Consider the following 13,101-nt stretch of genomic DNA (forward strand, 5'->3'; position numbering starts at 1 on the left):
TGCAGCGATCGCATTGAATATCTCCACAGCTGTCTAATATCTTGAGATTCCAGTCCATATTAGGAATGTCGCTAAACTCCAACACCACTTTCAAACGGAGGGGAGGTGCAGCTCGTCTGCGATGACCCGCGCTGTTGCGTCTTGTCAGCAAAACACACATGCTTTTGTTCTAAATCACCGGGTTTATCAAATTAAAAGTTTACATACATTTTTTTCCCCAATGTGCATTGGCAAATAAACGCTGGTGAATGTTATAGGAGAGGTACCTACTCCTTTATGGGATAGGTCTCTCATCACAGCAGAAATTATGATGTCATAGGATGAAAAACAATGAATGGCACAGTGATGCCATTAGGCCCTTTTTACAGCAAAAAGAACAAGATGTCAAAGCAGGAAAAGCACAGGTTTTTAAGAGAATAACATGTAAATTCCATTTGGGTGAGCTCGAGCCAGGGCTCTGACCCACTTCATGCCAGTGAGCCACTGCTAATGAAATGTATTTCACCTGCTGATGAGTCACAAAGTTTGACATGATAATGGTCTATACAAGAGCACTTCTTGCATATCAAAATGTGTTGTATGAAAATTAAAAAGTATTTTATTTATGTTTTATATGAAGATTTGACCAAAGAAACAAAACAGGCGAGTTGGAATGAAAAACAGAAAGATTTCAGTTTCAGTTTTTATTTTTTATTTAAGGCTGTAGTACATTTGGATGCATTACATCCTCTCCCAGTGATTAGAGAGATACATTCCACTTATTTCCCCCCCTTTAAAAATGATTCAATCGCACATTTAAATAAACTTTTTAAAAAATTATTAATTTCAATTTTTTTGACTTCTTTTACTACTTTCATTATAAATCTTCACTTCAATAGAAGGTGTTATCTTGCAGAAACAAAATAATAAAAAAACCAAACTAAAGCAACAACTAAAATGTGAAGACAGTGTTGCAGGTGAGGAGCCAACCATCGGCTCTGAGGTAATTGTCAGCTGCTTCCTGTTGCAGGCCTTCTGTTACCTCTTCAGATTCTGCTTGGCCTGCTTCAATAAAGTGTCGAAGTCTAGTGCCTGAAACTTGCCTTTGGTAGGCAATGGATCATAATCTCTATTCGAATCTGAAATGACAAGGACAAAGCAGCATTGCATTAAAATAAAGGGCAGTAGAAAATACTACATTTGGGTTGAACAATTCTAAAAGATGGATGAGTTTACAAAAGCTGAAGTCCCGAATCAAATCTCCTCTTCATAACACCTCCCAAATTCATGATTGATCAACAAATACAACTTTATTTTTCACCTTTTTGAAACATGCAAGCATCCCATTAAAATGTCAATATGCTTGAAACAAATATTCTTTCTCCTTCCTGCAGTGTGATCATCCCTCCATGTGATTTACCAGCAGTTATTGGCTGCACTTGCCAAAATACAATGGCCCTTATCTGCTGTGTTACTCACACGACCAGGATAATCTGCAGAGATCATTTTAATCAATCTTCTGCAAACCATATCAGTGCTATTTGAATAGAGGTACACCAATGTGTGCAAGAGCAACAGGAACTTTGATTGCGTCTGGCAATTTGAAACCTACCCAAATCAGCGTAGCTGGTCTGGCAGAACTGCCTCCTTCCACCAAAACAGAGATCAAACGGCAGCTCGTCAGGTTTGCGGAGCTTGCTTCCATTCTCGATAGCCGTGAAAGCATCCTTGGTGTCGTAATAAGTCACAAACCCATAGTTATCCCTGTGGCAGAAAACCAAAACCTCAGTTTGTATTCATTTTTAGTGTGACACCAGATCTAGAGAAGCTAGTTGAAGTTCTTGTACACAGTTTTGAGATATGGCTTGCTTTTAAAAGAGCGACCCAGGGGTGTTGCCAGGCCTCCCCAGTTATAAACAAGCCTGAATTTGCTTTAGCACTGTAGCTTGGCCTAAGAGGTCACAGACAAGACCAACAAGGTTCAAAGACAGTGCATTAAAAAAAAAAAAGAAAGAAGATAATTACAATGGTTAAGTACTTTCTCATTACAAAATATATGTACAATCCAAGCTGTGTATGTACTAACCCTTGGTCTCTAAAGTGCAGGGTACATTCTTCAATCTCGCCAAAGTATGAGAACCGCTCTTTAAGCTCATTTTGGGTCATCGTTCCCCGAATTCGTCCGACGTAAACAATTCGGCGCTCCTCCTGAGAGAGAAAGTAGTCGATTCGATTATTCAGTTACACTGTTGTAACTTTGACACTTTTTCCCCTTAGAGAACTGTAAACCCAGAGTATATTCACTTACTATGGCTTTCTCCTTGCGTCTTTTTACATCTTCCATGTTTGTCCTTGCACCCTGACCATAGCTGGGCCGACATGATGGACTGTGGAAGACAGGTTGAAGTCTTTAGTCGTTAGTTATACATAGTTTTTTTTCCCATTATATATATATATATATACATATATATATATATATTCTTTAAAAGGCTTAAAGTATTTGTCCTACACAAGTGAAACTGCTATAAAGTCCATGTGAACACTGCCATCCAGATCAACACAATTCCTGTACCGCACCTGTGCAATGTTCTGCTTCTCCACTGGGCTGGTCTTCGCGGGGATTGAGACCGCGACTTGGAGCGACTCCAGGAGCCAGAATGGGAAGAAGAATATGAGTACTTCCTCCTCCTCCTGGGAGGAGAGCGGGACACAGAGGGAGAGAACCGAGAGGAGGACCGAGAGGAAGACCAAGAGGAGGACCGAGAGGGGGACCGAGAGGAGGACAGAGAGGAGGATCGAGAGGAGGAGCTGGAACTGCTCTCAGAGTTATGGGAACGATACCTGCAGACCAAAAAGAAGGAATACATGAGGGGCAAGAAAAATCCCAACATGTAGTAATCGGTGTGGAGACACCGAATCAAGCAGATGTTTTGACAGAAGGACAAACCTTTTCTTAGCTGGAGAGAATGATCTAGAACGAGATCTAGAGGACTGGGAGTCTGATTCTGAACAGCTGGACAAAGGGCTGGAAGACCGATGGGATCCTCTTTTTCTGGATCGGCCTCCAGTTCTCTCTTTGGGACTACATGCGGGGCTGGGTGTACGAGAAGAAGCATGACGACGGTAAGACCTCCCAAAAGGCCCTTCCTTGGGGCTCCGGTCTTTAAAAGAGAATTCAGTCTCCTCCCAAGCAGGAGAAGCATCTGGAGTCTCCAGAACAGAGCTTTCCTCCATCCCATCCTTTATCTTGTGCTCCGTGGTCTCTGTCAGCTGAAAATCTGGTGTTTTGGTTGAAACAACCGAATTTGTGGTAGCCGGAAGAGATGAAGCCGGGGCAGTTTGTGTAGTGGTTGCTGCATGTTGTTTGATGGGTTTGATAGTGATGAAAGATTGCTGTTTAATGTTCCAGCGTATGCCTGGCTCTCCAGTGGATGTGCTATTGTTGGGAAGGCAATAGTCGTGATCCATGCAGGCCAGGGCGGGGGACACTTTGGCAGCAGCAGCAGGAGTTGGCTTGCTACGGGACCTGGTAGGCAGAGGCCGGGCTTCTATCTGGATAATCTTAGGAGGGTTCGACTTGAGGGCCTCCACGGCTTTGCTCTTCCCTAGCAGGGCCACAGGGGCCAGAGGTTTCCACATCTGGTAGGGAGGACTGACTGGAGGAGTCAGAACTAAAGCAGAGGGAAAGAATGCGTACCCCAATTACAACCAAACCTTTATACAGATAAAAATCAAAGTCTTTTTTATTTCAATGTTTAACTTGATGGACTCGTCTTGAAGCCAAAATACTGAATTACCTGCACAAGAGAGGTCATTTACTTTTAAATGCTCCACTGCCGTTTTCTTTGGAACCAATTCAGCGCTGCAAAGCAAGCACAGTTGTGTGTTGATACATCAGTGGTAAACAGTGTTGCTAACACCTAAATTGGTCTTCAGACCAAATTCAGACCTGAAAACACATTACAGTGTGGGCAGACAATGGCAGGGTTTGCGGTAGGTCCTGGCAAAAGGTGGGACTTGTGTCACCTCCACACATACACACAGTCACACATACACGCAGGACCAGGTTTCACACTCCTGGAGTTTTTCTGCGTCACCTAATCACCCACACAGAGCAGCTTGAGGGCTGTAGGGTAACTCACCTCGAGTTTCCTACAGCTGCTGCTCTACCAGAGACCTCCGGCACACATTGCTCTTCTTTGGCTGAGGGGAGAAGGAACAGGGAAATGAGTACATCAGCTCGGGGAATAAACAGTGGACAGGGAACACTTCAGGACTGCGTGGACAAAACTGAAAATGACGCAAATTATGCTGTATTAATCTGGTTCACGGCTACATTGGGCATTGCCCACAGGTTCAATAGTCACTGACATGATTAACAGCACACGCAGTTCAACCCCTCGTTACGAGTTGGGCCTTGTACAGCCACCCAAACAAAGACAGCAGGGCGAGAGTTAAATGGATTTGCCGACAGGGCAGAATTCCAGCAGCTGAGCAGACCAGAGCACAAAGCAGCTTCTCTGCCCCCTGCAGCACCATCTCTCTTAAAGGGGAATGTTTCACTAGAAATAAAATTCTGATATTTTCAACAGTTCCCAACAATCTCAAAAGGTTAAACACACGTTTCCAGGATGATTACATGAGCTTTAAGTTCACATGAACGACTCCATTATTATACTGGTTCCATAGATCACTTTTGTTCGACTGTTAACAATGTGCTGGCTCTTGGATGTTTTCTGTCAGTCAAAATATAAGGAAATAGTGGTGTAACTCCACGATGACCTGGATGTAATCAATTTAACTTTTTAGGCAGGCTCTTGCTATCCCTTTAAGTCTTTTAGTCAAAGTCCCTCTACCAACTAACCCACTACTGCTAACCATAGACAGTGCTGCTATGTTGTAAACTGCTTCCCACCATTACGGAAAAAAACTGATCCTCTGACTACATATAGCCTCCTAGTAAACTGTGACTCACTAAGCTGCAGGCCAGAACAACTAACCCATGCCAGAACCTAAGTATGAAAGAAAAGAAGAAAAAAAGACAATGGATAAAGTGAAAATTGGAACGGTTTTAATTACCTTGTGTCTCCTCAAACTGCTCCAGTAAGCTTGTCAGATCAGCAGCTTCAATTCCTACAAAAATGCCATTGTAATGGATCATTACGACACATGTTTTTATACAAAAATGCTCAGTTCACAGTTACACTAAAATAGAAGAATACTGTCAGACACAAGACAGACCGGACTCTCTGGCTCAATTCAAGTGCTGACGGGTGTGCGATGATTTACACAATGATCCTAAAGGGTGCAAATGTTTCGATCTTTACTGTGACCCGACATATTATCTCGCTGCAAAAACAGCAGACAAAGTTTCTCCTGAATAATTTCTGATGCCGACTTCCCGCACATCAGCCAACCACTGGAGCAGATTAAGTACAGGCTAGAGTTTCAGTCGGCAGAGCTGTGCCACTGACGGACAATTTTACCACAGTGGCTTTGTAGATTAACATCAGCTGTTAAGAGTGTCACGGAATCAATTACTTATTTGTGTATTTGTTCGCAAGAAAATATGATATGCCTTCAATCAAAAAAAGTACAGAAATCAAATGCCCATTTCTGAACAAATCTTCTGCGGTCATAAAATCAACTCCAGCTCACCTATTTCACTGGTGAACGCCTCGATCAGCTCCTGTGTGGGGCTCTTTGATCTTTGGTGCTTCACTGCTGTAGTGGGTTTCTCTTTAGTTTCAAGCACAGCGGGTTTTGTCGTTTGACTGCGGGAGTCCGAAAAAGGAGCAGCGAAGGAGGAACCCAGCGGGGTACCGTTGGCGGCGAGTTTGGAGGACTTGATGTCGGATGCGACAGGGTTATTCGAAGAGGTAGAAGCAGTGAATTCAGGCACCTTCTGAGAAACAACAGTGGTCTTCTGGGGGGCACCGGGAGCCGACCCAGCATTAGTGGTTTTAGGACAGGCCTTAGTGAGCTCAGCCAACTTCGGAGATAAGGTCTGAGATTGGGGGATTTCGTCGACTCTGCCCTTTCCTCCCGAGAGTGCAGGAGAACTTTTCCCATCTGTTGAAGACACGAGCTGAGAGACGGGTTTCAAGGAAGCTGGTGGGACTTGGTTCTGAGGCACACAAGACACTGCGGGCTGAGCAATGGTGTGCTGATGTGTGGCTAAATTGGCCACTGAATTAGGGGCGGGAACGGAGGGCTTTTGGGGTAGTTTGGAAGGTTCAGGTGTCTGCTGGGGTTTAGGAGCTGGAGTAGTTGCTGAAACTTTGCTGGATGATGCAACCATGTAGGCTGGTGGCACCAACAGCGCCTCGGGGGTGGGTGGTGCACACGGTCCCCTGGGCTGCCAGGCAGGTTTGACCTCCTCCACTTCATTCTTCGGTGCCTGGGGGTTTGGGCGTCGAGGATCTTTGGGCCTGGGGTCAGGCAGGTAGAAAATAGGGGGGAGCTCTTTCGGAAGCTCGGGGAGGCTGGGCCACCTGGTGATGTTGCCGTCTGGTTTCTCCACCGGCGCTGGCTTTTTCTGCTGTCTAAGCCGCCGGTACTCCGCTAGACTGAGTGCTTTGGTTTTTGGCTCTGGGACTGCCGGGGCCACAGGAGGGTGGGCCTCACTAACAGCCAGTGTCACAGAGAGAGGAGCAGCTGCGGGGTCTGAAGACACGGAGGAGATGATAGCAGAGGGAGCTGCTGATGAGTCTCCCAGCTCATCCGGAGCTGGGACCGGCTGTTGTGGTTTTTCATCGGGCTGTTGGGAGCTCACTGCTGTTGGTGAAACGCTAGGTTGACTCTTCTCAGGGTTAGCGGCTAACGGAGATGTCTCCTGTCTGGGTGACAGACACGTGGCAACTTGCACATTCGATTCAGGCAACACTGGTGTAGTGGTGGTTTCTGTTTGTGTTTCAGTTTGGCACAGATCTATTTCCTTAGGTCTGTCAAGAGATGAAGTTTGACTTGAGGCAAGAGGAACCTTTGAGACTTTATGCTTCTTCTCTTTAACTGACCCGTTTTGTTTTTTTTGGCCTGGTTCCTGTACCATCTTTCTTACAGTGCCGCTCCTCAGGACCCTTCCCTCTGCAGGATCAGATATGCACTGTTCTTTGCTTTTCTTTTTCTTTTTTCGTCGGGAGGGGATTTTCTCTTTAATATCTTCTTTCTGTCTCGTAATGACCATCTCATCTGTCACATCCAAAATGAGGCCGGATGATGTTGTTGGGGAAGCATTTTTCATCAGAACCTTGTAGACTGTCAGGTCTTCCTCATCATCATCATCAACGACAATATGCTCTGAACTGTCATTGGCTTCCTCTTCTGCTTCATTAGAAACTTTCTGCTCATTTTCTGAAGGCTGCTCCTTCAGTGGTAGAGAAACCGGGAGATTCATGTCTGGGATGGCCAGGATGGGTTCTCCATTCTCCCCCTGGTCCACAACCTCCAGCAGTATGCCTCCTTCGGGCAACATCTGTTCGCCCTCTTCATTCTCCACACATATGGCCATATGCATCTGCCTGACCAAGTCTCCCAGGCTAACTGAGATGTTGTCTTCACCCGCCTGCTCAAACGAGACAGGAAGTGGAAGGGTCAGGCCTTCCCAGTCTAGCGGGTCACTGTCAAAACATGAGCCATGTCTCACTGGGCTCAGAGTGAGGGAGCGGTTTTCCTCTTCTTCACCATCACTCCTCTGGAGAGAGTCTGCCTGTATCCTGGGGAGGCTCTGGGTACAGACAGGGAAACAAATACACGGTCATGTTCTGAAATCTGTCTACATTACACAGTAATATATGTGAATATGAGTGAGAAAAGCTACCTTTCCAGTTGATAAAGGTCTATATAACGTGTCTTTCTCTGGAGAGGAACGGGACAGGCACAGCAATCTCCTGAGCTGGAGAATGAAAGATAAACAACGGCATAATTTCATCAACTCTTTTATATTTTACAGATGATGGAAAAAAAGATTTGTCTCTTCCTCTTGTTTGCATTGTGGCTCTGGAAAGTCTCTTGTCAAGCAGGCTCCGAAAAGTTTATTTTGTTGTCTATCTTATTTGCAAGTGATTCCTTTTTGTTTTACATTCTGCATCTAATTGATGTGTCCTTATCTTGTGACCTACAAGCAACTCAGTATTACCATACGAAAGCAGATACAAAGGGAATGGGGGTGACTGTCAATTGTTTGTCACACTTTATAAAAGCTGCCCTACGGAGGAGTGACTGAAAGGACTACGGAGGAGAGGACTGTTGGGGGAAACCAGGCTGGGGCGAGCCCTGCTGGGGACGACTGCTGGGGGGAGCAATGCTGGACACCTTTCTTTGAGGGTGCATGTATTTGCTCCTTCTTGCAAGAATAAATGTCCGATGTGTTTGATTTTGAACCAAGCCTCTGAGTAATTTTTCCAACACAGACTTTAACTCAATGGTAAAGAGGTATGTTTACAACCAGTGGTCAGTGGGGTGTCTTCCCACTGCCTTTCACTCTCTGCAACGAGCTCAGAGGCCAGATGAGGGATGCGGAGAGCAGGAGATCTGCGAGACACATTGAGAGCTGGACACTAACCGGAGAGTGTTCCCTGCCCTTCCGACCTGACAGCAGGTCCGAGTCAGGCAGCATGTCAAATGGGGACAGATTCTCGTCATCTACATTGTCGAGGATCTCCGTCAGGGCGGTTAACAGCGTGGCTTCACTTTCCTCATCGAGCCCCTGAGTCTAAATAAACACATGAACAAATAAATCAGGTCAAGGCATGAACATCAGCCACTGTAAACAAACATTGTGTTACATAGATTTTTTTTTTTCTCAATTAGTCTTGCCTCGATTATTGGCGTGTCCTCAAACATAGACAGGATGGTGGGATCTAAGCAGCTTTGAAGGGCCTCCAGAGTTTCTCCACAGCTCAGGGCAGAGGTCTAGAGAGGAAAGAGGACACATCAGATTGTATTTTGGCACAAAAACAAATAACAAACCTGGAAATGTGAATCAGGCAAAAACTATCTGCAAGCAGCAACCACAGCAAAAGTTGTTAAAAAAAATAATATTTTACACACAGGTGCAACAATTCATTTATTCGTGCGTAAACATTTTTAACAACTTAATACATTAATATGTAAACATTTTAAAAAGTAACTATCTATTTTGACTTCGCAGCAGCTTAAAATAATTATTTAAGAATGGTCATGTCTTTAATGCGGCATGTTTTTCTGTTAGTAGTGGTTTGTAGATGTCTGCACTGGATCACTTTTAACACCATCTTAACACTAACTGGAAGGTTGGTGGTTCGATCCCCCGCTCCTCCTGTCCGGGCATAAGTGTCCTTCAGCAAGACAATGAACCCTTAGTTGCTCCTGATGGTGTACCATTGTGTGGGGATGTGCTCCTGATGGCAGCACCTTGTAAAGTGTTATTCCAGTGTAGTCCAGTTGCCTTCGACTTCGTAGCTCCCTGTTGTTGATGATGTGCTACCGAGAATTTTTTATAAATATATAAATGTGAACACAGAATAGCGTCCACCAAGCTTGTTTATTTGCTGGTTGTCGGTGCGAAGAAGGGCATTTGAAAATGAGTGAGACAAAAGGAAACCCTACAGGGTAAGGCATGGCACCCATTTTAAAGTCCAGCAGGACAAAAGGAGGCTGTGGCTCGGAGGGTAGAGTGGGTTGCACACTAACTGGAAGGTTGGTGGTTCGATCCCCTGCTCCTCTGTCTGTCCCATGCATAAGTGTCCTTCAGCAAGACACCCTTAGTTGCTCCTGATGGTGTACCATTGTGTGTGAATGTGCTCCTGATGGCAGCACATTGCGTGGTGATCTGTCTCATTATTGTATGAATGGGAAAACTATGTTAAAGTGCCAAAAGGTGATAAAGCACTATACAAGTACAGACCATTTACAAAAAGAAAATTCCAGATGCATTTTCTCTTAATCTGAAAAACACGCAAACATTAAAGAATGACTCAATTTACAAATCAATTAGCAATATGAATTCTACTGTTATCCACTGCTTCAACACAAATTATGAACTGAATACGTAAATAAATGATCTGTCCAAAGAAGACTATTTTCAATGGACTAGTGTCCCTGTAATACCTATACTTTGTATACAAGTTCGATAAACAAAAACTATATACAGTAATTTAAAAAAAAAAAAAAAAAAAAAAAAGATGGAAGTCTCATCACTTGGTGTAAAACTGCGTGTTTAATTTGATTCACATAAATAACTACATCAACTCTAGTATAAAGGTCCAATTTAGAGAAAACAACTGATAACATGATGCACTTTAATCTAAACTTTAATCTAATGACAGCGACCCACGTGTTTCCATCTACACACGCTTACAGTGCGCAGACATGTTTGATCCTCGCCTCACTCCGTCCAAAGAGAGGCCACCACCTTAGCCCACGTGTTGCACTACAACAAACCCGAGCAGGGGCCTCATCTTTTCTTTTACGAATTACAAACCTAAATAAAACATTTGAATGCCTTATTTTATTTTATTTTTTTCACTAATCAAGTTACAGGCGGTTATTTCTAAACACTATGCTGTGCGTAAGGAGATACAAATGTATTGTTCCTCCTGCGCATGCGTGAAGGAAGCCAACATGTGATTCACCACTGGCTATACCACATGTGAATATACACAAGATACCGAGATTTTTTTTGAATGAGATTTTGGTAGAGCAGTGTCAGAGCCGGCAATCACACTCGTGTGTGTAACTGCCCCGACTGCAGTCATCGTGTAAATATTTTTTTTTTTAAAAAGGACCCTCATCACTGAATGCACCAACACGGAACTCATGATACTACTGCAACGTGCTGGCGCGAAGCCTAAAAACTACACCCCGGCAAAAATGAATAAAGCTACTGATCCATCGTCAAGAAACACTATTCAAGTTACAGCCACACTACACGCATGTAGGATAAAAGGCAGCTGATCGGCGACTTGCGTTGGTTGTTGCCACGTGTGTATCAATCAGTTGATGCACAGTACACAGAGTACTTTTGCACACAAAACCCAGCGAAGGACCTTAAAATCGTATTGCCGAGATTAATTACACACCTCGCGTTCATGCCAGGCCGACCACCAATAATAACACGCAACTGTCACGTCACTCATTTAAACGATTGTTTATGTTATAAAGGGAGGAATCGTGCTCTGGTCATTGTAACCGGTCGGCGAGGTACTAACACACGGCTTAAAAAAAAAAAAAAAAAAAAAAAGCCATTTATATTAAAGCATGAAGTATTAATTCCAGACACCGCCTTGAGAAAGTTACCCGGCGTTAATCACCACAAAACAGTTGCGGTACTTTTTTTTTTTTGTCCCTCTCTCTCTCTCTCAATACTAAGTGATACTACGGTTGCATCCACGTGTCACTTTTCCACGCGCAGCGTACAGCTCGTGCAGACCAACTCTGCCTTTCCTCTATAAACGCACACACACACAAAAAAAAAAAACTAGTAACAGTGAAAATACACGCGGTAAAGAACAGAAGATGCCGTGTTACCTCATCCAGTGTATCCATACGGAAAAACTCCATATTGCACGCAGTTAAAGTATCCTCGCCTGCTCCCCACCGCGCCGCCATCTTGCCACTCAACTCCCCGCCCGGTCTCGTTTCGGAATGAAAAGTTAATGAATCGCGCAGCAGAGGAACAAACTCGCCGGCTTGGAGACACGTGGTGCGAGGTTCCCGGCAAAATTACGCAGAGTGACGCTGCGGGTCAGAGGTAAGCGTAATTTTTTTTTTTGTGTGTGTGTGTGTCAGTTGTGCTATTTGTTTTGAAAATGCTACAAAGGCTGTCTTTAATATTATTTTTTTTTACATGCGTAAACAATCTTTTTGAGAAATATGCAGACTTAAAATGACTACTCTTAAGTGTGGTAAATTGTAACCCAGAAAATTAATACGACATCCTGTGTTTTCCAGGAGTCGGTGGACGGGGTGGAGAAAGATAATACAGGCCTTCCACATCCATCACAAGAATACATCTTCGACGTACACCCACGTGTTACCAACCAAAGTGCCTCGTTTGAGGTCAAGTGATGACGACGAACAAACTGCATGAGCTGATGAAGACTTTGAGAAATGGTTAAAGTCTAGGGGGGAAAATGGTAAGTTGAGCTTGAGGGACATTTTAGTTTTTTGGGGGGGGGGTAAAGCTGTACTTTCCAGTTTAGGCCTAATACTATAGTGCATTCCCTTTTAGAATAAGTCACATACAAAATGAAAATTGCACAAAGCATTAACCACTATGAAAACATCGCTCATTGATACACCAACCGAACATCACACTGAAAAGCCAAATTATTTCCCCTTAAAACTGGGATAAATTAAATCAAAGACACCGGTGGATGTTGTTTTGCTATTTGAGTACATGAAGAAGTGAGGAGTGAACAAGAAGGAGGCACCAGAGAGGTGGAGATTAAACTAGGTCAAATACAAAAGTGGGGGGGTGATGTGTTTCTCATTAGGATTCGCATTGCACGGCATAGAGAAGCCATCGGCAATTCCCTGTGTCCCACAGGTAGAAATGGATTAGAGGTGAGCCCAGCCACAAGCACGCATGCACACACTCTGTGGTCTTCCATTGTGGTTTACCACTTTTGTCTGTCTGTATTTCACTTTGTCATTTATTCTCTGCAGTGTGATGAATTAAACTGCCAAGTCTTCCCGCTGCCATTTGTAAAACAAATTTAAATCCCTCTACGTTCCCCAGCAGCTTCCTGTCTGTGGCTGATCAGCACAGTGCAACCTCATGCACGAGTTATGGGAACTTTGTCTCAAAACAACAAACACATCAGGTTACAGACTCAACAGTTTTGTGTCTGTGTGTTGTGTATTTTCTGGCGTGGAGTCTGTATGGCAACAATTGTGAGTCTCACTGATCATTTTCCTGTGAACGACGAGCCCATTTGGTTACGTTCCACAGCGTGTAACATCTGTATGAATATTTCAGTATTTTGGTTTAGTAGTTTTGCAGCAATGATTGTAGTTTATCCTCTGGCTGTTGCTGTCCACATATAACATATCCCTGATCAAGACACATAACACCAAACTGCACCTGAAGAGTGTGGATGTATGGGAAAGCATATATTGCTTGAGACAAATAGACGCAGG

The 13,101-nt window shown here is 44.1% G+C and overlaps 1 protein-coding gene and 1 non-coding gene across 2 annotated transcripts; both read right to left on the reverse strand.

Annotated features, from left to right (window-relative positions):
• Window positions 1-757: 757 nt before the first annotated feature.
• Window positions 758-11,568, reverse strand: pprc1 (PPARG related coactivator 1). The gene is made up of 14 exons (XM_069717947.1): window positions 11,488-11,568; window positions 8,797-8,892; window positions 8,543-8,692; window positions 7,799-7,873; window positions 5,638-7,705; window positions 5,059-5,112; window positions 4,122-4,182; window positions 3,777-3,841; window positions 2,927-3,650; window positions 2,557-2,820; window positions 2,288-2,366; window positions 2,066-2,187; window positions 1,592-1,743; window positions 758-1,118 (listed from the first exon to the last, which is right to left on the reverse strand). Exons 1-14 carry the CDS (start codon window positions 11,566-11,568, stop codon window positions 1,018-1,020), a joined length of 4,092 nt encoding a protein of 1,363 aa, XP_069574048.1. The 3' UTR covers window positions 758-1,017.
• Window positions 1,836-1,975, reverse strand: LOC138632410 (small nucleolar RNA SNORA50). The gene has a single exon (XR_011311814.1). It is a non-coding gene; the product is annotated as a small nucleolar RNA SNORA50 (small nucleolar RNA).
• Window positions 11,569-13,101: the final 1,533 nt, after the last annotated feature.

Source organism: Brachyistius frenatus, unplaced genomic scaffold (genome assembly GCF_029030835.1).
Source record: "Brachyistius frenatus isolate BFR_SWC_R1_liver_20210118 unplaced genomic scaffold, ASM2903083v1 Contig_183, whole genome shotgun sequence".
Taxonomy (NCBI): Eukaryota; Metazoa; Chordata; class Actinopteri; family Embiotocidae; genus Brachyistius; species Brachyistius frenatus.

Excerpts from the sequence above, each read along its gene's own strand:
- pprc1 (XM_069717947.1), bottom strand. The coding sequence starts at position 11,568 with ATGGCGGCGCGGTGGGGAGCAGGCGAGGATACTTTAACTGCGTGCAAT. Across the intron at positions 4,183-5,058 it reads GCAGTTTGAGGAGACACAAG|CCAAAGAAGAGCAATGTGTG; the intron begins GTAATTAAAACC and ends TTCTCCCCTCAG. Across the intron at positions 3,842-4,121 it reads GCAGCTGTAGGAAACTCGAG|CGCTGAATTGGTTCCAAAGA; the intron begins GTGAGTTACCCT and ends CTTGCTTTGCAG.